Here is a 25,483-nt window from a genome sequence, read left to right as displayed (position 1 = left end):
CACAACGTGAGCAGACAAACGTCTGTCAAACTTCAAAAGAACTTGTATTAATGACTTAAAGACTATAGAGTCAAAAGTAATAATAAAACCCTCACCTCTACTATGTGAATATGAGAAACATTAAAAAAAAAATTTTTTAAGTCAGTGAAAACGTCAGTATTTTAAAACATCCAATACTTAGAAGAATATAGGATCAGTAGAATGACTTCAATATATTTTGTACAAAGAGTACTACACTAGAGCTGACTAAAGCGCTAAAGAAATTCTACTTTAATACATTTTGAGGCCTCTAGATGGAAGCACCGACCACATCCTCCCTGTCCAGGTGTGCTCTCTCTCTCTCTGTTTTTCTCTCTCTCTCTTCACGGCACGAGGCGCTCTGTCTCACTGTATGCCTGTCAGTGTCACTCATCTGCAGCTCGTGTGGATCAGGCTAGGTGGGCACGCGGCGGTTTAGTAATTTCTACACTAAAGTGGAAATATGAGAGGGAACTAAATCCTATTTGCTCCTGTTTTATCTGGATTTAAAGGGCGAGGAGCTTTTAGCAGGTGGGGTAAGATTTAAAAAGTTGGACATGTATTTTGTACTTTTTTTTTTTTACAATACCAGGTTGAATTCACTAAAGACATGTAATTTGTGTGACTTAATTTGTGATGGATGCAGGATTATGTTATGTGGTTGTGGCTTAGTGTGTGAATAGCCAGTTATTAGTCCTGGTGGTTTTTGTAAACTGTTTATAATAATTATTATAATTCATCCTGTAGTGCAATTTCAAATTTTTCTTTAATTTTCTTTATTATGAATAGGTTGTGCTCTGTGGAGGTGGAGCCTGAGAATAGAGCCTTGAAACTTTCATCAAAACTTCATTTAGTTCTGCAGTTCAGTCATTTTATGATATGGCTAATCTTATATATTATTTGAGCTTGAGGTGTGTCTACCTCACAATATGAATTCTTAAACATACGGCAGTCATAGCTGACCTGTGATAGAACTGGTAATGAGAGGGGATCCACAGGCATCCGGTCATTCTTCGGCTTGAGAAACATGCAGTAAAATACAAGTGCGTCAGTAGGCATTTACTGCCTGTAGTGTAGCCATTTGTTTAGACAAACAGAACAATGTCAGTAATATGTCATTGCACAAATGCAGGTATTTCACTGCTTTCCCCTGAAGCTTTGTCGTTTTGCCGGACTGCAGTTTCACACATCAGACTGTCTGCAATTTCTTACTCAAGTTTAGAGAAAAAGTGTAAGAAGTAACAAAGATACTTTCAGTATAAATCAGTTAGTCTCACAATCTATCAACAATTTAATTTGAAGAATTTATTGCACAACTTGCTACTAAGTGACCTACATTGCCTTTTTAGGAAGGCACAGATTTCTATACATTTGAATTTAAGATATCTGACCCAAACTCAGAGGATAAGAACCACCCGCGGTGGGTGAGGAGGGAATTTTTTATATATATCTACAATATTTATATATAAACAAAAGGAAACCTAGTGGTTTTATACAACAATAGACAAACATAATCTAGAGTACCCTATAATGTAAAGAAACAGAAAAGCACAGCTGGATTCACCATCCTCTCTCAGACCCAGTTGACCAAAACATTCCTGATGAGCTCTTAGGTTCTTTCTAAGGTTTGAACTCAGCTGTCAGTGTGAACTTTCAGGGTAGATGTCAGAAGGAACTGATAAGCTACTTAGAAGAAGCAAAACTTGAAAGAGTTTTGAAATTATTTGAAAATATAGCACTATTCTTACAGACCATGGTGTAAACATCATAAAACATATACAGAACACTACTAATACCTTATCATAACCTCCAACAAACATTTAAATGTCACATTTCATACTATACTTTTATCTGGCTAGCTTTGGTAAAAACAACCAAGGCCAACACAAATGTCAGATTGGATGGTGGTCACTGAGTTCGAAGAACAACTGAATGGTGATGCAGTGTTTGCTTTGATGCAACACCCCAGATCTAACCCTAACCCTCTATTTGGTACCCATAAATAAACTGTTCTATACACAAGTTCTTAACTGTTTTTTCATCAGTTTATTAGCTGTGGTATGAGTACATATTTTGATGAATTATGGATTTAAACACCAATAAAAATGCTAAAATCTCACAATTTTGCCCTGTTGTAATAAACAGGGCAAAGAAAAACAAAGACAGGGGAATAAAAACTTAGTTGAACACTTTCACCTACTTTTAACTAAACAGCAGCTCTGAAATTTATGTACATATTTTCTAAAAGTCTGAGATTGCTTCCTATATATTAATTGTGGTCCCGATTCCCTTTAAGTTCAGCTATCTAACATAAAATGACTGATTTTGACCCCTGATCACAGCAAACTAACTCTGTGGCCTTCAGGTGATAGATATTATTCATTTAAGTCACCTTCATACTCCAACATGAGTAAAGGTGATGAGCATAGAAAATCACTTCAAATGATTGGTCAGCAAAACATGAGTGAAATGCTGCCCTCATAAAATGTTCACAGAGGGTTGGTACAAAACGTCCTCAGAAAAATCATGGCCTTTCAGAACTGGAAAATGGACAAGAGGCAAAATTGCCAGCACACGTCATTGGTTCCTACATATATTCTCTTCCCTGACCTGCCTTTTCTGTTTTCTCTTTTGAGTCCTTCCTCAATTTTCGTTCAGTAGATTCATAATAGTTAGATAAAGAAATATATACTGTAAAATGTGTGTGCTATGAATATAATGAGTGTTAGATCCTAATAAAGTGGTTTCATCAATCTGGACTTTGCACAACATTGCCAGTTACTGGAAGCCTGAATTAAATGGAATATTTTAAAATTCTTATCTAAAAACCCATTCATTTTTATTTAAAAAGCTTTGTAGTTACATAACTGCACCATTTTAGTCTGTTTTTTTTTTTCATTATTAGCAATTTCCTCCTTGATCAGCTCTGATCATTGAATGAAATATTGGATTGTTCTCACTGAAACAAAACTTAAAATTCCCTCTTCCATTTTAAAGTTGGAAAAAGACTAAGGACATGCAGTGCGCTCAACAATAATTATCTTCATTTATAAGCACTCATAAATTTATCTGTTGTGTTAGAAACATAATTTCATATTGAAACATTAAGAAAAGTTAAACATTTAAGTTTGAGTGAAATAGTTGGCTTTACATACAAAGCTTTAAACTTATTCATCATATATGTCATCAATCAATAAATAAACTGCTTTTTAGGTGTTAAAAGTGTCCAGGAACTTTTCAATGGATTCCTATATTTATTGTTTTTCCGGCGTATAAATATTGTATGACTGACAATTTCCCTCAGGCAATCTTCAAAATGGGAACACCAACAAGAATTGTCATTGAAGTAACTCATGAATGTGTTAATTTTGATGAGAGATATTTGTACAAGATAATCACTGCTCTAAACTTGCCAACAGCTACAAATAGAGCAATATATTAAGGGTGTTCCAAAAGTATTCCAAAATTGACAAGCAGAAAACTGCAGCATAAAGATGAATATTCAGGTCAACCAGTCTCCATAGAAGTCATTTATTTTAAGGCCTTCGTATAGCTCTTCACTGGGGCAGAGACTCATTTTGGAGGTCGCTGCATGCAAAACAGAAGGAATGCAATCGACCTCAATCATTTGCAGTTCTGTATTCTGGATTCACCTGTCCACAGATTTTCTTGTGGAATTTAAGGGAAAGTATGTTAAAATGTATTTGTTGCTTGAACTAATAAAGCAGAGACTTTTTATAGAGTTTCAAGTATTCATAGATTTTGAGTAGGCAGGTGAGGTCCCTAGCCCTAAGGAATACTGGGGGTCCACTATATTTTAAATTGATGAGTTTGTAGATGGTAAAGTTCTTAAAAGTAAAACAAGAAATAAGCTACAATCAAAATCAGATAGTCAGACTTTTTTTAAAAAAAGCACAAAAAAATTTACATTTCTACCAAGTTTAATCAGAAAACCCACCTATCTGAATTTTGACATGGAAAGTTGTAGGAACATGAGCCACCCTGAACTCCATATTTAATATGACAGCCTGTGCATATAAAATGGTGACTAAGTTGGAGATATGAATTTTCTGTTTACATTTCTACTAGTTTGTATCAATCTAACCCACTGACACACATGATGCTGTTAACTTAGTGTTTATATCCATTTGATTTATGACACTTCAGAGATTTTGATAAAAAAAAAAATATATATATATATATATATATATATATATATATATATATATATATATATATATATATATATATATATATATATATATTTGGCCTAGAAATATGTTGAACATTTATCACTTTGTGTTGCCAGGTACCTGGATTAAAAATCAAACATGAAGGTTTTACATTTTTATTTGCTACTCACATAAAACTGGTCACTCCAAAACCTCAGAGAGGCGTTTTTATTGTAGATGCACCATCTTTTTTACTGTGGGAAAATCCCTGTCAACAATCCATTTTAAGTGTAATTTTGTAAATCATTGGTGGACTTAATGAGACCCACATTTTATTTTTTTATGATGCACGAATTAAACTAGAAAGAGTTTCTGAAATCATTTTTAATAGTCTAAGTTAAAACTTCTTCATGTTTTAAAAACGGTTCTGAATTTTAAAACGTAGTGAGATCTCACTCATCTTCTCAAGATTTTAACCTAAAAAAGAAATCAAGCAGCGTTGCTCCTCTGTTAATAAATCCTGGTTGCTGCCTTTCAGAAAAACTTAGATAAACCAGCTTTACTTTGCCAAGATATTTGTCCTTATCCACATGGGTGAAACATTTTACACAGTGTCAAATCTGTGAACACATTGGACTGATCCAGTTCTGATGACGTGAGCTACTAGATCCTCATCTTTTCATGTACCCTCTTATTTTTCCAAGAAAAGAGCAGTATTATTCCTTTTCTTAAATTCTTATGTGAATTTATCATCTGAGATTATCATAATCCCTCTATGCATCATGATGAAATTGAAAGCCTAAGAATGGCATGCATCCAGTTCTGGGCAGCAGCCAGCAGACTTCAAACCCAGTAAAAGTTCCCAGGTATCTGTAAATGAACCAGACAGCCAGGCAAAATAAGGGAAATTTGTGAACAGCTGAGTGTAACACAATGACCTGACCTCCTGAAAAACAGAAATAAAAAGTTGAAGTGGCCGTTTCAGGCATCAGGCTCTTTGTCGTCCTTTTTTAGCCATTCCCTGCAGACATTTAAGAGAGACAAACTGCCTTCAGGCTAATTTTGAGCCATCTGTACCAACGCCAACTCATTAGCCTGATTTTTTCTGAGCCAGCCAGAACTTATTCATTATCATCGTCACCTCACCCACATATGTCTCTTCTCAGTTAATGGCAGGGACGACTTTAAAAGCTCGTTGTTTTCTTGTCTTGTTGATGCAGATAATTCAGATTAGGTAATCACTGCACCAATTGTTTTATTTGTCTTCAATGTGGTGAATTTATTATTTCCTACCTCCATCTTTTAATTCCTATGCCTAACACCATTTCACAATTAAATCTCAATTCATCCGATGGGATTAGGCAGTCTTAGAAACATTCACTCATTACGAGTATCCCATCAAGCCAAAGGATTTTTCCATCTATTGATACCTAATCAGAAAAGGAAAAGTTATCTGATTTCCAATAAATTCAGCCTTGTTGATTCCACTGGAGTTATAAAATTACACTTCAGAGCTGACCATTAGCAAAACAGGATTTGTGGTAGTCACGTTTCAGTTATCAATCGTCTGATAGTCTTTGAAAGCATCGCCACTCAGATCAAGATCAACTTTTGGTTGAGCTTTTCCAAGGCTCTGTTTACACGACAACAATTTCTGGTGAAAATGGAAGTTTTGTTGTGTTTGTACTGTACACCGTTTGAGGACGGGTTCCACAGTGCAATGGCTCTAAAACGTACCGGTGTCCGTTGACTCGTAAAAATGATAAACGGATCTTTTCTGTCGGGGAATCCCCAGCTCATGCAAACGTTGCTGCTTCCTACAATCCACAGAAGAAGAAACTACTGACAATGCTGGTGTTGTTAGTTTGTGTTTCCACATCAGATACGGTCCCCCCTGGCGTCTCTTCACCGCTCCCCGTGTATTTTGCCACGCGAGTTTGTTAGTTCGGCTATCATAAGAAGCACGCGCTTGTTTAGCGCGCCTATCTAGAGAACTACGGCTACCGTGAAAGCACAAACAACGTGTTTCAGCGAAGTTTCCCCCTCTTTTTCCAACTAATCAGACACACAAAGTGCGTGTTTTCCCCCAATATCTGGGGGAACGGTAGCTGACGGGGAAACGCAAATCGATGTGCCTTCAAGTAGAATTTTTTTTTTTTAAATACAAGCACTCTTAGTTTCAAAGAACCTAGCACCAACTAGTGGCTTGGCGAGGGCATTACATCTTTTCGATGTGTACCTTTACTGTGTAAACAAAGATTATAATTAGATTGTCTTCATTTAAATGTGTTAACAGAAATGGAACAAAAATTCCGTCATGTAAACAGAGCCTAAAGTCACTGATTCTGATGCAGTCCGAAGACATTGCACCCCCCCCCACATAGGAGACATAGATGACATGCAATGTTTTGTAACAATCGTACTACGGAATAACTGAAACTTAAAATAATCTGATACAGTGGCCTATTCAAAGTCAAAAACTTTGCCTGATGGACATGATGTTCCCACAGAATCTTTGAAAAATTTTGCAAACCTCATTAGACTGAACAAACAAGTAAGGGAAAGCTGACCGAAGTTTCTCCACAATGACTTGAGAGAGTGGCTAGCTGAGACAGGATACATCTATTTATCTGTTAGTGATTTCTCCAAAAGATGGCAACTGAATTATGCGGTATACACATTTATTCAACAACTGTATTTCATCGAAACTCTTTTATCTCTTTGATGAAAGTAGCATTTTATTATGAGAAAGCATGATATGATGGTATGATTTGTGGACTTGAATTACAAATTCTCCAATTTAAGAAACATTAATCAAGCTTCTGTGGATTAGTCTGGAATAAGAATATAACATTACAACTTCCACAATTCTATTGGTACCCACCCAATATATCCAATATGAGGTACAGTCGCTGTCGAGCAGCATAAGATGAGCCTTAACAGTATTACGCTTGTATCGTTGATCAGTGTTTATATTTGGTGACATATGTTGTTGTCCGACAGATAAGCTGAATGAGTGCATTTATCTTGTGCAACTAACTGAAAGTTAGTTTGTAATGCTTGATGTCTAATAACAAATTTTGGTTAAATATTGTCAGTAAAACAAATTCAGGAACAGGAACTCTTTGCACAGTTAGTGATTTGATTTGAATAAACTGACCTTCTTAGTAGAAACATGCAAAACATTAAGTGAAACATTACACCCCTGACTTAAAGAACGATTCACATTTGAAGCATTCATTGCTTTTTAATCAGGCTTATTATAAGATGCATATTTCATTAAGCACAATTCAAGGGCATGTTTTGACGTGTGCAATGGTGCTAAGATAAAGTGTGAACCACAACAGAATTAACTTAATCCACAGGGAGGCACACAAAAAGCCAAGGCTTTAGCCTTTCCTGTTTTCTGCTTTTATCCATACATGGCTTTGTATGAAAGTGTGTACAAAGTTTTTGTGTAGAGCCAGATACTAGAAGTAATAATTTCAAATCTCGATGCAGGGCTGTGAAATTTCAACAAGTTCCAGAATTTGGTGACAGATTAATAGATTTAAATTATGTGCTAAATTCACAGATTAATAGATATATAAATATTTTTCAGAATCAAAAATTGTGAAAAATTTAGATTTAAAACCTGAAATGCTTCTCTATCAGTCAGTCTGAGAACATATCTTGCCTTCCTACAAGTGGCACTTTTTCTGACATTCTTGACTAAGCCTAAGTTATTTTGCTTTCATGCTGGATGTTTGAATAATTTAGCAATATCCTGTTTTATTTGAGCTGCCAAATAACATCTTTTAGCAAAACAAAAAGGAAACAAAATATTACCTAGATGCCAAGAGACTATTTAAGGGTTTACTGCACAGGCCTTTCCATAATTTACATGACAGACACCACAACAAGGTATGGGGTAATATTGGAAACATCCTGTTTTGCAACAATTACATTTTTCTGTGCCAACCCTATCTATCTAATCAGAATTAATCTTTTAGCAACTAACTGAAGTTCAGTTCAATGTCAAACTGAAATTTTTTGCTGCTTAGAAATCCTTTGTTTTCAGGACAAGTTTTCAAATGTCTAAAAGTGTAAAAACAAAAGACGATTATATTTATCATTTTCATTGAAATAAATATAGATACACATTTTGTATATTTAATAGTATCTAATTAATCCAAACGAACTTAAAATATAATATTTAAATTCATTGATCGTACTCATGTTGACTTTGTCTATGTTAGCTATTTTGTGTATTTGGCTATTAGGAATATCTTGAATTCTAAATTAGTCTTCAATATTTGTTATCAATCACAGGAAAGTTAAAAAACAAAACGCTACAGCTACACAATTACAGCTTAGTTATAACCCAACAACAAACACTGAAATATATGAGTGTGTTCAAAATTTGTTTTCTAATTTTAGTATCAGTTTGATGTTCTGCAGTGAGATTTTTACTTTGAAACAACAAATGATAATTTAAAGACATATCACAGTGCCAGTAGAATACATTGTGTACATATGTAATGGACTACTGTGATCAAGCTAAATGTATTAGCTGGATTCAATTTGGTTCTATGATGGTACTTTTACAAATGGAGAAACAAGAATTTAAATTCATCTATGGAGTTTAAGTTTTTTCCTACATACCTCAATTAATTTATGCTGCCATAGAAGTAATGCTCAGACCTGTATAGAGCTAGATAGTTTAGATTTAAAATAAATAAATAGGTAAATAAATAAAAAAAAAATGTTTGAATCTGTTCAGTTGTGTTGAACTCTGACATGTGGTTTTTGAGTGCATTAAAGCTTGCAGTCAAAGCATTTGTTGCTTTCGGTGCAACAAATGCTTGCAAATGGTGCAGAGCATTTGCACTGTTGTTTGCTTTATTCAGACTTAGCCAGATAAGTATGAACACACCCTTTATAAAAAGCTATTTATGAGTTCTTATGACTTCCTGTTAGTTTGTTACAGTTTGAGGATTGGCTTATTGGTGTTCTATGCAAAAGTTGGAGATATGAACCGGGAGCCTTATTTGTCTGCTACAATAAGTTTTTTATATTTCCCCTGTTCAATTTTTTCAGCAAAGTGCAGAAATCCAAATTTCTTGGGGAGACATTTGTAAAAACTCTTTCATGTTTTTAATTTAAATTAGAATGCCCAGGAAATACCTCCCAGTTATTGGCGCTTTTATGTCCAGCTTTATTTCTTAGAGTATTCAGTAGAGAAAGTTGGACAGTATGTGACATTCCCTTACTCAGTATAAAGACCATAATTTACTGTGAAAATAATTGAGCTAAAGACAAAAACATTGAGCTTTTAGGATTACCTCTACCACCAGGAGGTTTCTGGCCTTTCCTCCCAGATTCTAGCTCTAAACAAGGCCTCTGTGTTGCATAATTTCATTCTCAGTCTGCTGTGCGTACCAAACAAGTGTCTCTTCCCACCATTTCCTGCTGCGTCTGTCATTTGACATTCATAGTAAAAGTTTCACTGTGAAACAGGATAGTTATTTTTATTTTTTTTTTTAAGTTTTGACAAATCTTTGCAGAGTTAAACTGACAGAAGGTCTGCTTTCTGTTTGACACGCCTAAAAGCATTTTAGATTCTGCTATTACATCATAATCAGACTTTTTCCACCAGCAGTGAGTTTCTTGAGATTTAGAGCTTTGTAACTCTAGAGCAGGGGATCATAAAGTCTTCATAATGTTGCAGCACAAGGTCTTTGTTTTGGATATGTTCTGTGTGTTTTTGGATAATTATGGTTGACATTGCTAAGATCACACCGTGCCAATGATTTTCATAGTTGGTTTAAATGTCAAATGTTGGCGAACATATGAAGCAATCGGGTTTCAGAGAACCATAGACTGAAAGATGTCTTCGCTCTTAAATGTTCTTGTTTAAGAGACAACCTTGCTGATTTTATTCAGGATTTAAGCTGAGCTCTTTTATCACACTTACATCTCCAGCTCTCCACGGGTTGACTTCTCTGTGCAGAAACAGTCAGCCAGGCGGCCTTGCAGGCTCCTGCCATCAATCACAGTGATTACTCTTGAGCAATTGTCATAAAAACCTGAAACCTAATAACTTGAGTCCAGATAAGGCTTCAAAAGAGTCTGGATCTAGACTATAAAACCCTCCATTTGAGGACATCTGACTGATCTAGTCAGATGGTACATATCATACACAGACCACATTAGTCTTGTTATTATGTATATTTCTAAAGAGGACAGTTGACTGAAAATGAGGTTGAAATTTTAGATCTATTTATGTTTTTAATTTTTCTTAATATTGATGCAAGATGTGGAATCTTTGACTGCACTCGTTAAGTAACTTCATTCCATCTTCATGCCACCTATTTGTTGGTCCGTCCGTCCCTTTTTCCAGTCTGTGGTCTCTAGATGTCCATTTAAAAACATTTTTTCTTAAATTTTGTGGGCTCCAGTGTCCCTTACCTGACGGTAGGCTGACAGGAAGGGTTAAGGAGAGGAGGGAAGACATGCGGCAAATATCGTTGGGTCCGGTAATCAAACCCACAACGGCTGTGTCAAGGACTCAAGGCCTCCAAACGTGGGTCGCGCTATCCCCTACGCCACCACAGCATGCCCTGGATGTCCATTTTTAAAGCGTCATTCACAATTGTGTAAATATCTTCAATAGCGTTTTTTTTTTTTTTTTTCTGTTTTGTACTTATAAATGTCTGAAAAGTCTGAAAATTTGGATCTTGAAATGTGTAGAACTTGGAGAATAAAAGGTGTAGGAATCCCAAATTACCCATAGTATATATATATATATATATATATATATATATATATATATATATATATATATATATATATATATATATAGAGAGAGAGAGATTTTTTTTATTTTGCAACAATTCTTACTCATAGTTTTTTTATATTTTTGTGTTGCTCATGTGAACTCACTGAAAGGAATATTATTAACAAGAGCAAGCCCTAATAAATGGCATCGTAAAATGCCCATTACTGACTTTAGAAACTTACGTGAACAGATCCAAGTTCACTGTCTTCAGGCCTGAGATGACTCTTTGTTGAGTTTGATAAGCAAAAGAAGTTCCCTTCAATAACGTTCTCAGATGTTGCCAGTGCAGAACCTAATCTGAAGAGTGCCTTTTTGGGAGCTATTTTAAGCCTCTGATTTGGGGCATTATTGTGATCTACACAGAACTGAGTCAAAGTCAACTCTCTGTGTTTGTGATGTGGTGGGAACATGTAATCCAGTGCAGCTGCATGGTTTATTAATGACAGAATCTTTTGATGCTCTTGGTTTCTTTTTGAGGCTGACACTAAGAAGTCAGGTCAGACTTTACACACAGTGTGCAGCAAAGTTTCAGGTGAGCCCATCTGTCTGTGAGGTTGTTATTGCTTTGCTAAGCATTTGAAATTAGCAGGGGATAGAATAGAAATTATGATTTATCCCTTGGCAACAGTACCCTCCAACAGCCCTTCCACACACAATCTCACACAAACACACAGTTCAGCCTGCTCATAATCTGAGGTGTGAGAATATGTGAGTGAGAAGTATTTATTTACGTCCTACGTAACCAGAAAACAAGTGAATGCTGGAACCTTTGAATCAGCTGCAGTGTTCAGCAGCACAGTGGCCGCAAGACAGAGTTGGTAGTTTCTGTGTTGCCACGTTATGTTTTAGAAGAAATCTTTGTTAACTCATTCATACAGTGTGAAGCTTCACCAGGTTTTAAGAATACTCAGTTTTAGGTTATGCATTCAAGATGGAAGATTCAAATTTGGTGTAAACCTGCTGGCATGTGGTTCAGAGGAGTTGAGTCACATGTGAAATATGTATTAATTATAAAGGAAGGAAGTAATATTACAAGGACTTGTAAGCATATATGTAGTTTCTGTGTGACCTATACAGTTAATCTATTGTCTTTTCCTTTATCCTTTTTACAGGCATAGTTAGATAAGAGGGTAGTTGGGAATGCTGCAATGATTATATGGCTTGTGATAAGTAAACAACTAGTAGTGTTAAAAATCTTTCTGCTTTTCGTTCAGAGCTGCGATAATGAGCGTTGCAGCCCAAGCCACCAACATGTTTTTTGTGTGGGTTGTAATTTGGAAAAGTGTCCAGGTCTTGAAATTTGACACATTTTTGAAATCATTTTATAACTGTGTGATTTTAATTACTTTAAACAAATTAATAGTCACACAGATAGCAATTAAATATTTGCTTGGCGCATACCGCTGTGAAAACATCCATTCACTTGGAATTTGTGTCAACTTATGCATCTTCTGGCACATGAAAAAGTAACTTTCACATGAATTGTGCAGCTTTGCTTTGAAAAGTTAGTGCAAGTAAAAGTGGCTGATACAGGAGAGGAGGAGAAACAACATTGTCATCCTACCTGATATTAATTGCCACAAAAAAGGAAACTTAAAGTGCAGATGTTCAAAGTAGCAATTAGTTTCCCACACCTCCATTAAAGCAAATTCATCCAGTCAATATAACTGGAATGAAGTTCATTTATTTGCAGATGTAAAAGTGGTATTAACGTATGTTTAAAGTTAGGTATTCAGTGTCTGTTGGCAGTGATGGTATTAATAATAAAAATTGTTTGCCGTACAGCCAATACAAAACAGACATGAAAATCCGCCTAACCTTTTTCTGCCCCTGCTTTACAAAGTTTATTTTGTTCAGCTCAGCTCTGTGTCAGTCAGTTGTGAAATGAAATCGGTGAGCTGTGAAAACACGCCTCCTTGGAAGGAAATCACACGCAAAAAAATTGCAGCTGCCACTCAGAAATTCTTCTCCTTCCTTTCCTCACCCTCTGGATTCTATCTGTCCTTTGTCCTTACTTAGAATTTTCTCATTTACATCTTTCTAATTTATTTTAGGGGGAGTAATTGAGTAATCAAGAAGCTGGAGGACAAATGGACAAATGTTATTCTTTTGAAGGTTCTATGCAAGGATTTTTAACAAAAACTTAGGAATAATATTCACAGCTTTTTTTATAATTAATGTTTTCAGATGATTGTGCTGCTATTCCTCTTCACTGGAATGATTAAATTATGACTGTTAGTTAAAAAAGGAAAGAAGGACACAATCTCTGAAGAGGTTTTACCTCAGAGACCTCAGCTAGACATTCTAAAAATATAGCACCTCAATCTAGGAAAATACAACCCAGATTTCCAGTGTGATCCTTTAGCTAAGTTTATATGTATGCATGCATTTGCTTGCAGACATAATTCTGTTTGAGAAGGAATATAGCTTCATTCAGCAAAGGTAAAAAGATTTAAAATAAGTTATGATCAAGTCACCCAAAATTCAAACAAACCTGCCAATATTAGAAAGAAAAGAATCCAATGAATAACCTAATTACAGGGAAAACAACTGGAATTTTTCAACTATGAGCTTTTGTGAATTTAATATGACCTTAAAATGATGCAAATGTTTGATTAGATTTTGGTGGACAAATTGAACTATACAATATCTGAAAAAGGGAAAGAATAACACAAGGACAACTCTGTTTTTTTTGTTGGTTGGTGTATCACTCTGCCTGCTACACACAGCAGATAAAATATAGAATACACTACTTACTACACAAATAAACTATTCCTAAAATAAATAAATTTTAAAAAATTAATCTTACCACAGTAAATTGCAGAAGGGCTGGTAAATGCTTGTGTTGCAAATTTTTCATATTGCACTATATGGCTCATTGTTCTGCTATAGATGATGTAAAAAAAAAAAGTTTTAAAAAATTTGGTAAAATTAGGATTCAATGTTTTTGAGTTTGCTGCATGCTCCTTATTATCCATATAGTGTTTTCCCTTAGCTGGAACCAATCTTCTTTTATCCTTTGCCCAGACAAGGCTGTGCAGGAAGTGTGTGATCATCCCCTTTGTCTTATGAAAGCTAGAGCATCTTTTTCCTGGCAGATTTAGAGTGCAAAAGAGCCATTTATGCTGTTTGTATTTTAGAAAAAATACTCAGTAGGCGCTTGATTGAAAGCTTAGGCCACTGAGGATCACAGGATGAAAAGAAACTCCTCTCTAATCCTCACATGGCCTTCATGTGTTCAGAGAACTGTCTCTTTTAAGTACTGCTGGTATGTAGTGTGTAGTGGGAGTGTTCTTAGGCCAAACACAGGGCAATTGTGGTAGGTCAAGTTATTTTATTGCTCTCCTCCATCCGATCCTTTGACTAAAAAGATATGTCAGAAAGTGATGCAAGTCTGCAGTATTTGTGCTGATATGATATCTTTACCTTTTAAAATCTTAATTACATGTTTACATAAAAATATATTCAGAAATATCCTCAGTCCATTCTCACATAGTGGTGTTGACACAAGAGTCTTAAGCCTGCAGATGAGTCCCGGAGAAATGAAACTTAGATAAAAGGTAATGTGTCTTCAGGAAGTAGGTATTGTTGACAAGGTCGCCTCCTTCCAGTCCATCAGGTGTCGATATGGACCCTCGAGCGAGATAAAACCAGAGTCACCATAAAACAGGAGATACAATGGTGTTGTAATAGGTGCTTAAAACTGATAAGGGTCCTATAAGCCAGTCAAACAAACCCTCGCAAACAGACGCTTCATGAGGATAATCCTTTCTGCAAAGGATATTATTATAGCTTCAGTATATTTCCTACATGGACATAAGTGATGAGGCATTTTTTTTTTGTATCTAAATGGTTTGAAATGTTGCAGAAGCCAAATTTTACAGGAAATAAAAGTTAGTTGTGTGCTACTGTCATGATATTTCTGTTACTGATAATTTTAGACAAAATATAATAGAAATGTTGTAAGGGTTTCAAATATGTTGCATTTTATGACAGGTTTGCTGTTAGCATAAAGATGTAATTATTGTGTACCTTGTAAGTGAGACTGCAGGGATATTTTGTATCATAATAATTCTTTACAAATTAACGACAGCTATAAAGATTTATAAAATAAGTAACAAGTGGACATCATTACAATGGCGACATTGCTATTATCTAGTTTCTTTTTTTCTCACAGTGTACATATTTTATTCCAGTGAAAGTCTTAAAATATGTTTCACTCTTTAAATCTTTGAATGCTTTCTGTAGTGTCATGTATTTTAAGGCATCCAAATTGTGAACTCACGCAACATTTGATCAATAATGCAACAAAAACAGTATTTCACCCTATGCTGAAAGGGTGAAATACTTTCAGCATAAGGTGAAAGGACAGCTACTTTGTTTTATTGACCAAAGTAGCTGTCCTCAGCTACTTTTGAATTAACTTAAATTTGAACATGCTTAAATACATTTTAAATAACTCCATAAATAGGTCTGATACTTAAGGTCATATATTATTCTTTTATAGGAAAATGTCCTGGACTGAATATGATGTCTGGTGATCTACAGCAAATCTATTTGAGAAAAATAAACTGTTTCCAGGTGAGAAAATATATAGATACTCATTGTCTAATACAGTTAACCATATGTTGTTATAAGCTGTTAAAATTCCCATTTGAGGCAGATTTCTGACTTTTGACCTTTGGTGGCACAGGAATGAGGAAGAAAAGATTTTTTTTTTCTTTCATGACACCTCTTAAAGCACTGCCCTATTAAATTATCAAGCTATTAATATGACCTCTAAAGAGAAACTGACAGGTTGATTTATTCTGGTGGACATAGCTGGTGCTTGTGACGGTCTAAATGCCCTATAAACATCACACATCATAAAGCTTTGATCCAGCTTCTTATTTTTAGCTGCAAATGTTGCATTTCTGGCCTCTTTATGCTGCCACAAGACTGATACACAAGAGCAAGACATTCAGCCAGTTTACAGACGCATGCTGGCTGCTACTTGCAGGAAAAATGCAGACCTGTAGCAGGAGCCAACACAATTACTGTCTGGCTGTGTGCGTGTGTGTGTGGTGTGTGTACCATCAGGGCCATAGCATGGGGTGATGAGGACTTTCCTCGGCTGACCTCGGTGCAGATGACTAGGGATGGCCACAGCATCACCTCAACAGTAAGTCTAAAAAGATCCAACTTGATCCAGTGGACTTTGATTGTTTCACACACATTTATTGATTCTCATGACTAGTTATTGCTGACTTATCAGTTATATTTGCTTTACATATATTCAGGTTAAGAACAAAACTTAACTGTATTTTATTGGATCACAATTAGATTCCGATTGTAAAGTGAAAGAATAATAAGAGGTTTTATTTGATGATTTTTTTTTTTACAGATTAAAATCTGAAAAGTGTGTCATGGATATGCATTCAGCTTCCTCGAGCCAATACTTTAACAAAGCGCTGCTGTAACAGCAGCAGGTTTTTTAGTAGATGTGTCCAGATGCGTTAAACATCCAGAGCATAAGACTTTGGTTCCATTCTTCTTGTGCGTGAACATCAGTTTTTCAAGTCTTGCCACAGATTCTCTAATTAGATTTCAGTCTAGATTGCCTGGGAAATTCAATCACATGAAAATACTTAGCACTAACCCATCACATTCTTTGTGGATCACATTTTTTGGAACTATTGGAATCCTTGTTGTTAATAATTTTTATGCGCTCCTTTTACCAAAATGTCAATGTCGTACAATCCAATTCTGTGATTGTAATTTAGAGAAACATTTTTTTGTTACAAATTAGACCATACTCCTTTATTCTGATGTGTCTGTATTTTCAAAATGTTTCATTTTGTCATTTCTTATTCCTCTCACAGTTTTTCGGATGACGTAATAAATAATGGACAACAGCAGCAGGAGCAGCAAGAATACTTGAGCTCTTTGGAGACGGTTTTTCTCACCGTCTTCCTCTCCATCATCATTATTTTGACTATGTTTGGCAACCTGTTGGTTATGGTTGCCCTCTGCAAGGACAGGCATCTGAGGTAAGGTTGTTTTGGGTTGTTGTTTGGTTCCTGAAGTGGAAGAAGTGTTAAAGTTCTCAAGTAAATAAGTAAAGTCAGCCTAAAGCTGGTAGGAAGTGAACAGCAGTTAAACACCTTCATATCTATTTTTAATTAGATACTTAGATTGGTTTGGAAATGTCTGGAATTTAAGCATTTATTGGAGAACAGCATTTGTACTTTCTAAGGGACAGAGTCAATGTCTAATATTGATCGATTTGATTTTCAAATCGATCATACGATTTGAGACTAGAAAATATGACGCTTAGACAAAAAGAACGCAGAGGAACCCTGGCAAAGAACTAGAACTGATATTTATTCTTCATGTTTCTGAGTAAGCTTTCCTGTTTTGTTGTTTCCTCTTAGAAGAAAAAAGACCAACTGCTTCATCATCTCTCTGGCGTTCGCTGACCTGTTGGTTGCGCTGCTTGTGATGCCCTTTGCTGCCATCGAGCTGAGCACCGGCCAGTGGCACTTTGGAGAAATTTTCTGCCTGGTGCGAACCTCTCTGGATGTTTTATTGACCACAGCATCTATCCTTCACCTCTGCTGCATTGCACTGGACAGGTCTGTGTCTGCGATAAGGACACAATAGAGGAGAATTGAAACAATTATATTTTTTTCTAAAGCTTTGACACGCTGGACTTAAGACTTTTTAAGACTTTTTAAGTTGGGAGCAGCAGCTCTCAAATTTGAAAACAAGTCAGGAAGTTCTTAATACCATAGTTTTCAATTTATTATTTATTTTCTCACTATTTCCCATTTCTCTCCTATAGAAGGTATGTCTGGGCCAGTGATTGGTTGAGACATCATTAATGGGGCTATTGCTGCCTTTAATTTTGTGTACCCTTCTTGTTTTTCTTTCTCACATAAAAAGTATATATGCATTTTTGTTTAGCTGCGTTTCTTACTTGTTTTTCATACTGACTCTGGTTCTACTAGTGGTTTCTTTCTGTTACAGGCAGGAAGAAATCTGCTTGTATCAGGTTTCTTTGGTCCCTAGAGATGAAGAACTGATGAAAAGTCAAAGAGACGTCTTGATCAATTCAGTTCAGCTTACTTAGATACGCTTTTACTAACCGGCAATAAATTATCAAACAAATTTGACTTAATTGTATTACTCAATGTGTCTACATGCAAGTGGTGCCAAATCAATGCAATTGGATTTTATGTGAATGAATTGAAGTGATTTAAAATGAATTTTCTCAAATAGACGAGTATGAGTGCATCATAAACAATAACGTCCTGTATTCACATCTGATTCACAGCTTTGGGACTCTAAACATGAGCGCCAATTTTACAACTTAAAAAACATAGTTGTCTGCCTCCACCCCATTTTGCCAGTGGACACCACATTTTGATAACCAATGGTCACATTAAATGAGTTCTATGTTTAAATTGCATTCAATCTTGATCAGTGCATAATAAACACAGTGTGTAATGTGCAAATCTGTGTTTGTTTTTCTAGATATTATGCCATCTGCTGCCAGCCGCTGGTCTACAGATGTAAGATGACCACAGTCAGAGTGGCGCTTATGCTCATCGGTTGCTGGGTCATCCCCACATTTATCTCTTTCCTACCCATCATGCAAAAGTGGAACACTATTGGGATAGAGGACATTGTGAGTTCTCAGTAGCTGACATCAGAAATGTTGAAAAGGTGTTGAAAATAGTGGCTTACTTGTCTTTGCTGTTCAGATTGCTGACACAACAATATTTTCAGTTTCAAAAAACAGAGGTGAGTTTGTTCAAGGCACAGATTGCCAAAGACACACACATGAGCCATCAACTTATAGTCAGTTTTTCTTTGACTAACAGTCTTTACTTCCTTCTGTGATGAGACAGGAATGCTCTCATCACAGAAAAAAAATTAAAGCCACATGGTGTGAATACAAATGCACAGTGATTTTCAGACAATTTAAGCAAATTAATCCCTGTATCATATTTTTCTTTATTATTGTCCACTATATTTGGCATATCTTGTAAAATTCCACACAACTAAACTGACAGAGTTGTGAATAATTTGCCTAGAAACCATGGATTATATTAAATTGTTTTTACATCTCGAGGTTCTGCTCCACCTGTGCATTTTTTATTTATCCCTTGTTATTTCTTAGCAGTTCCAGGGCAGCTTGCCAGACAGACTAAATCTTTTTTAGTTGAAAAGGATATTACAAAGTACTTTTTTATTATGGCTTTTAACATAACTGTTTCTTCAGGCTGTTTGGAACAAATGATGGAAACCGTCAGCTTGGGTCTCTCCAGAGTTCCTGTGTTTATTCTAAGCTAAACTAATCCTCTCCATATAGAATATATCACGATTATTTCTTTGTCTCCTGTCAGGTTGAAGAGAAGCAATCCCTGTCGGGAGGCTCCAACACAAGTTGTGTGTTTCTGGTCAACCAGCCTTACGCCTTGATCTGCTCTGCCATTGCTTTCTACGTGCCACTGGCCCTCATGGTTTTGGCGTATCAGCGCATCTATGTCACTGCCATGATCCATGTCAGGCAGATACAGACTCTTCAACGTGCCAGCTCCGTTCCGCTCACAGATTCGGACCAGGTCATAACCATACGATCTTCCACCTCCTCGGATCCACTGAATCACTACCGCCTGAGGACAGCGACCGGGTCCTTGCCCTCAGAACATGCTCAAAGAAGACACAGACGCATGCGCATAGAGACGAAGGCAGCAAAGACACTGGCGATCATAATGGGCTGCTTCTCCCTGTGCTGGGCGCCATTTTTCATCACGAATGTGGTGGACCCCTTCATTCATTACTCTGTACCTTGGCAGGTGTGGACAGCCTGGTTGTGGCTGGGGTACATTAACTCAGGATTGAACCCCTTCCTGTACGCCTACCTGAACCAGGCTTTTCGAAGGGCGTTCCTCGTGATTCTTTGCTGTGGAGACGAACGTTACACTCAGCAGGGTGCCTGCTCCACAGGCTTCCCCAGGCCGACTTCCGTCCCGTCAGGGTCCTCCATGGCTCTGAGGTAAAACACAGAAAAAAAAACAAAAAACAATCACATTTAAAGATTCTTTGCTCAACAATAAAGCTGTGTTCCAGCTGTACTCAGAGTTGGTAAAGTCCTACTTCCTAACTTTGCATAGCCTTCCAAAGTTAAATTTGTGTTCCAATATGGCCGTATCTCACATGAACAATGATAAGATGTAGTGGAAACACATGCATTTTACAGGACACACATGTAAAAGTGAATCTAAAAGAAGGAGGCTGAATTTCTAAAATATAATTGCACATCAAGCCTATTGTCAGAGCAGTAATTACATGTGTGAGAGAAAAGGTGTAAATGGGCTTGTTAGAGTGAGCATCTGCATGTGGGTGTCTGTCTCCTACAGGCCTGTGGCAAAGAGAAAATAATTTCTACCTTTGGTCAGAAACAGATCTAAACATCACATTCATCAAGGCAACATAGAGATTATATTATTCTAAAGCGTATAGTGCCTATGAAAAGTATTCACCCAATCATGATCAATAAAATTTGGCTTTTTTGATAACATTTTAAGATAAAAATACAAAATAATAAATAAAAGTCAAATAGATATTTACGCCCTTCCAGTTTGTATTTAGTAGACCCACTTTTAACTGCAATCACATCACAGAGTCTTTGTGGACAGGCCTTAATCAAGTAGAACATCTGGATGCTGTAATTTTACTCCATTTTTCCTCACAAAACTATTCACTATCTTATGTTTCATAGAAATTGACTGTGAGAGGCACTTTTCAAGTCCTCCAACAAATTGATATCTGGGCTTTAACTGGGCCATACCAGAACATCTACCTCATTCTCCTCAAACTATGTTTCTGTAGCTTTGATTGGATATTTTATTGTTTCGCTGGAAAATAAATGGTTTCTCTCAGACAGAACAATATATCCTCCATAATTTCTATATGTTTAGTAATTGGTGCCCACCAAACACAGTATCTTGTCTGATGGCCAATCAGCTCAATTTTGGTCTCATCAGACTAAAGAACTTTCTTCTTCTTGACCATGGAGTCTCCATGTTTTTGGCATACTCTAGTAATGCCTCGTCGACCTTCCAGACAGACACACATGTCTTTATACTAAAATCATTTAAGACACGTTCACTGCAGTCTGTATTCCATTCACTGTCAGACTACAAGCTCAAACGGGCTTATAGATTTAGGTACGTCACCTACGGGATAAATATTTATGTAATCACTTGTAATACATTACATATTTTTATTTGTATTTTTATTTTATTTTTTGCAGAAACTGGTCTTAAATTTTAATTATACAGTTGTTGAAACATTAAGTGTTTCTGCCGAGGGGGGCTGAAGATGGACGCAGAGCTTTTCTGTTTTGTATGTGGAAATGATTTTTAAAACCCCATGCACTGTTCTTTTTCTACATTATGCATCATTTATTTTGGTCTGTCACATTAAAATTAAGTCAGTCTACATTGCTATTTCTGGTTATGTGATAAAGGTCAAAATATGATAAAGGTCAAGTAATTTTTTTCTTGAGTGCATCATAACAAACGAAATCACTATGCTCGTCATAAATGTATTTAAGCAAATACCTTAATGAATCACACCTCCTATATAGCTGATTTAAGTATAATATATATTACAATAGATATGTCTTTTTCCACAGTAGGGACTGTGTTAATGCTGGCAATATAGTTGAAGGCTGAGTTTGGGTTTTCTGCTTCTTCGAGTCAGGTGGATGATGAAGGAGGTGGCCTTTATGTGTCTGCACTGTTTAACATTTTTGCAAGTGCTTCATGCTCAGAGAGAAACAAAGGCGAGCGCATGATCACTTACAGTCACTCACAGATGACAGATTCATTGAATATGTGTGCAAGGCACTGGAATGTCTGCCACACCAAAATCCAATTCGGTCTGTTTATGTTATTTGAAAACAATAAAAGTTTGACCAAAGTACTGCATAAGTAAAAATAAATAAATAGTAAAAACAGACATAAAAACAATATTGGACAGCACAAAAACTCATACAGCAGAACAAACAGCTCATATTGTGTTGAACAGCAGCTCACAGCAGTTTTGTAATCCTCTGGACTTCATAAAGCTCTAATAATACAGGCTGTTTACCAAATTAGCTCTGACTATAAATGGTATTTTTTACTCCAAATTTTCACTAAGTTTTTCACTGGAATGTCGACAGTAATCAACATAATGGAAATTAATTAAAAATGTCCTCAGAATAAATCCCAAAGGCATGAAATACAAAGAGAAAAGGAGAAGTCCTATTACAGACTCTTGAGGAATCCCACAGCCAAAAGATGATCTTGAAGTATCATTCTGACTCTTTACAATTTTAGTTAAAGAAAGAAGTAATTCCCTCTCGTGTTTTTCCTTCAGCTGTCATTGTGAGTGTATATATACACAGTGGCTGAGCCGATATCTCTGCTCTAGTCTTAGAACTTTTACCTGGAATACCTATTTAGTGTGGGCTTATGTTTCTCTACCATCTCTGTACACATTTCTTTGGGCTCTTCATCTGTGTGTAGGAAACAGTAAAGACAACCAGCCTTGACTCTAGTCTGATGTCGTCTCTTAAAATCCGTCCATGACAGAAAACAGACTCAATCGGATTACTGCTGACATGACACTGGAAAGTCAAATTACAGGAGGAATGCTGTAATTTGCCACGATTAGTTAATTAGATTTAAGTGTGGAATTTGACTCGGCCCGTCTAACACATAGTCATATGTTGTCTGTTTTAGAGACTTTGAATTCAGGTCAGTTCTACAAAGTTTGTTTTTTTTTTAATTCAAAGAATAAAGTTATAATACTACAAGAATAAAACAAGAATAGTTGGTGTTAATATTACCAGAATAAAGTTGTAGTACGAGGAGAAAAATAGTCATATGTGTAATAGTAAATTTATGAAAATGCCAACATGAAAACAAAAATTAAACAGAAATGTTGAGCTTCTTGTCAAGTTATATTCTTCAAATATTAAATGTCTGAAGGCAAATAGTTGCAAAAAATAAATACTCTATTTATTAGAGGTATTGGGGTACAGAGAGATGAATAAGATTGCAGACTATTTTAGGATTTTCATTGCAAAAAAACAAACAAAAAAAAAATGCATAGTTTTCTGTTTAAATTACAAGTATACATTATATGTTGTAATTTCATACAACAACCCAATGCAGTACATTGAAGTTTGTGGTTGTAATGTGTTAAAATGGGAATAAGCTCAACGGACATGAATACCATTAGTGTTTGGTATTAAAACAAAGTTGGGCATTTCTTTCCCCTGGAATGTAGACTGTCTTCTAAAAGTAAAATCACAACCAATTTCAAAGTTCAAACATATTTTGTCAAGTAGTTTGACTTGTTGGCATTGCTAATAAACTTGATTAAATGCTTGAATGCAAAAGACTTAAGAAAAAGGGGAGGAAAAGAGTGGAAAAGATAAACAGAAAAGGGAAAGAGAGAGCAGTAAGGACATGAGAGAAGGCAGAGAACTGGAAGAAATGACTGTAAGGAAGGAAGATGAGGATGGAACAGAGAGAAAGACCAGGAACATGGAAATATGGGAGGAAACATCAGACAAAGAAAGGGAGACAGATGATCGCACTACAGGCTCTTATGACGTGTTTTTATACACCGTCCTCATAAATTCCAGCACGTGTGTGTGCGCACTTGTTAGCCCTGTGATGGACTGGCGACCTGTCCAGGGTGCATCCGAACTCTGCTGCTGATATAATCTATTTTCCTACCTCCCAACAGAAAAAGGAGACTTTGAAACCTCCCAAAGCTTGGCACAACTCTGCGTGTGCACATGCAGCATGTAGTTTTCAGTTTCTGTTATTGGAAAGTATACATTGGCTGACAGAGCTTGAGGGCTGGCTGAAACATCCAGAGAGAAAGAATGTGCCATGCTCTGATTAAACTGGAACCATTACAGTGAATCCAAGCTTACATCCAAAACATCAACAGCAGCAACTTATCCAGAGCCCAGAATCTTACAGCAAATGTCTTAGATCACCTAAACAAGACATGTCCTCTCAGTCAAACAGATTGGGAAACCTTTCGTCAGGGAGTGACATTGCTAAGTCAGCAAGTCAGTCAAACAAAGACAGCTAAATTATGGTTTCAACAAACCATTAGTTTAAGGGTATGCACACTTATGCAACAAGGTTCAGGGTTTGTCTTATATTTCATTTCATTTTATTCTTTTTTACATCCCCCCTAGTATTGGTCTTTTATTCACACTGTACATATCAGATTAAAGAAAAGTTTGTGCTTAATTCTTTGGGGTCCCATAATTTTACATCAGACATTTGAACAGCTCTGAGTATATATTGAGTTGAGGAATGGGGTAGAATTACTAAAAGGTTTATTTGAGTATTAAATATCAAAGGTGGCCTACACTTTTTCTCTGGGTTTCAGTAACAAGTAATTCCATCACTTTTTGGGGAATTGGTAATCTGCTTTGTGTTTCAGTGCATAAGAGTTATCCTTGACTTCTCTCAAATGGCTTCTGTTCACTCAACCTTCACGTCTTTATCGCCTTCAGAGATGCAAAATTTTGCACTTTAAACATAATGTATGCAGTCATCATATATTAAAACAACGTGAAAAGAAAGAACATTAACCTACATTATCCTAACCCTAATCAGTTTTACAATTTGTTTGCATGAGAAAGTGTATCATTCTTGTGGTTTGGACATCAGAGGAAGTGAAACAGACATGATAATTTGTCTCTCTGAGTGTTAGAGCGAGAAAAATATCAAGCATCAAACCAAGACTGTCAAATTGTTCCATTAACAGGATCTTTGTGATTCTCTGCGAGTTCCCCTTCAGCTCTGACTCAAATAACTGTTCTAAAAAAAAGTTTTTCTAACTTTTCTATAGTTTTTGAACAGAAGATACCAAAATACAGAAGCCATGCAACTTGGAAACTAAATAAACTCCAAATTCTTAAACTCTCTTTCCAAAATTTTAATGTTCCCTAATTATTAAGAGCAGGTGAAGCTGAGCTTCATGCTGCAAAGAAATTTAAGAGCTGTTCAGGAACAGGCAAAATCTATACTCAAGAATCCAGACGGAATGATCCTTTATTGGATATCCCTCAAAAAAATTGAGGATACGTGCATGAGAAGGCACGAAATATTTATTTTAACATTTACTATTCAATTGTAAAATAAATAAAAAGCTTGAAGAACTTATTACTTTGGTTATATTTGTGTAATTTCAGATCTGTTGAGCCACCGATCAACAGGTCTAAAATCTTCCATGTTTCCAGGGACAAGAGAATTTAAACAAAAAGGGGAACATTTTGTGCTGAATGTGAATATGGCTCAAGCTGGAGAGAGAAGTTGCACTTGAAAATTTGGAGTATGAAGTACAAACACAAATGAGGGGTTAAGGTAAATGTATTGAACTGCCACAGAACAGACATTCG

At 36.1% G+C, this 25,483-nt stretch overlaps 1 protein-coding gene across 1 annotated transcript in view; it reads left to right on the top strand.

Moving 5' to 3' along the window:
- The first annotated feature begins 413 nt into the window (after positions 1–413).
- si:dkey-247m21.3 (5-hydroxytryptamine receptor 4) overlaps positions 414–25,483 on the top strand; it is a 33,800-nt gene continuing 8,730 nt past the window's right edge. Inside the window, exons 1-7 of the mRNA XM_055040029.1 lie at positions 414–549; positions 15,518–15,591; positions 16,090–16,171; positions 16,872–17,039; positions 17,424–17,624; positions 18,526–18,679; positions 19,401–20,053. Coding sequence (XP_054896004.1) covers positions 16,149–16,171; positions 16,872–17,039; positions 17,424–17,624; positions 18,526–18,679; positions 19,401–20,053 — 1,199 coding nt within the window. The 5' untranslated portion in view covers positions 414–549; positions 15,518–15,591; positions 16,090–16,148. The remainder of the gene's footprint in view (positions 550–15,517; positions 15,592–16,089; positions 16,172–16,871; positions 17,040–17,423; positions 17,625–18,525; positions 18,680–19,400; positions 20,054–25,483) is intronic.

This window comes from Poeciliopsis prolifica, unplaced genomic scaffold (assembly GCF_027474105.1).
Source record: "Poeciliopsis prolifica strain line A6 unplaced genomic scaffold, Auburn_PproV2 SCAFFOLD015, whole genome shotgun sequence".
Taxonomy (NCBI): Eukaryota; Metazoa; Chordata; class Actinopteri; order Cyprinodontiformes; family Poeciliidae; genus Poeciliopsis; species Poeciliopsis prolifica.
Note: the sequence above shows the minus strand (reverse complement) of the source record. Positions and strands in the feature narration are given on the sequence as shown.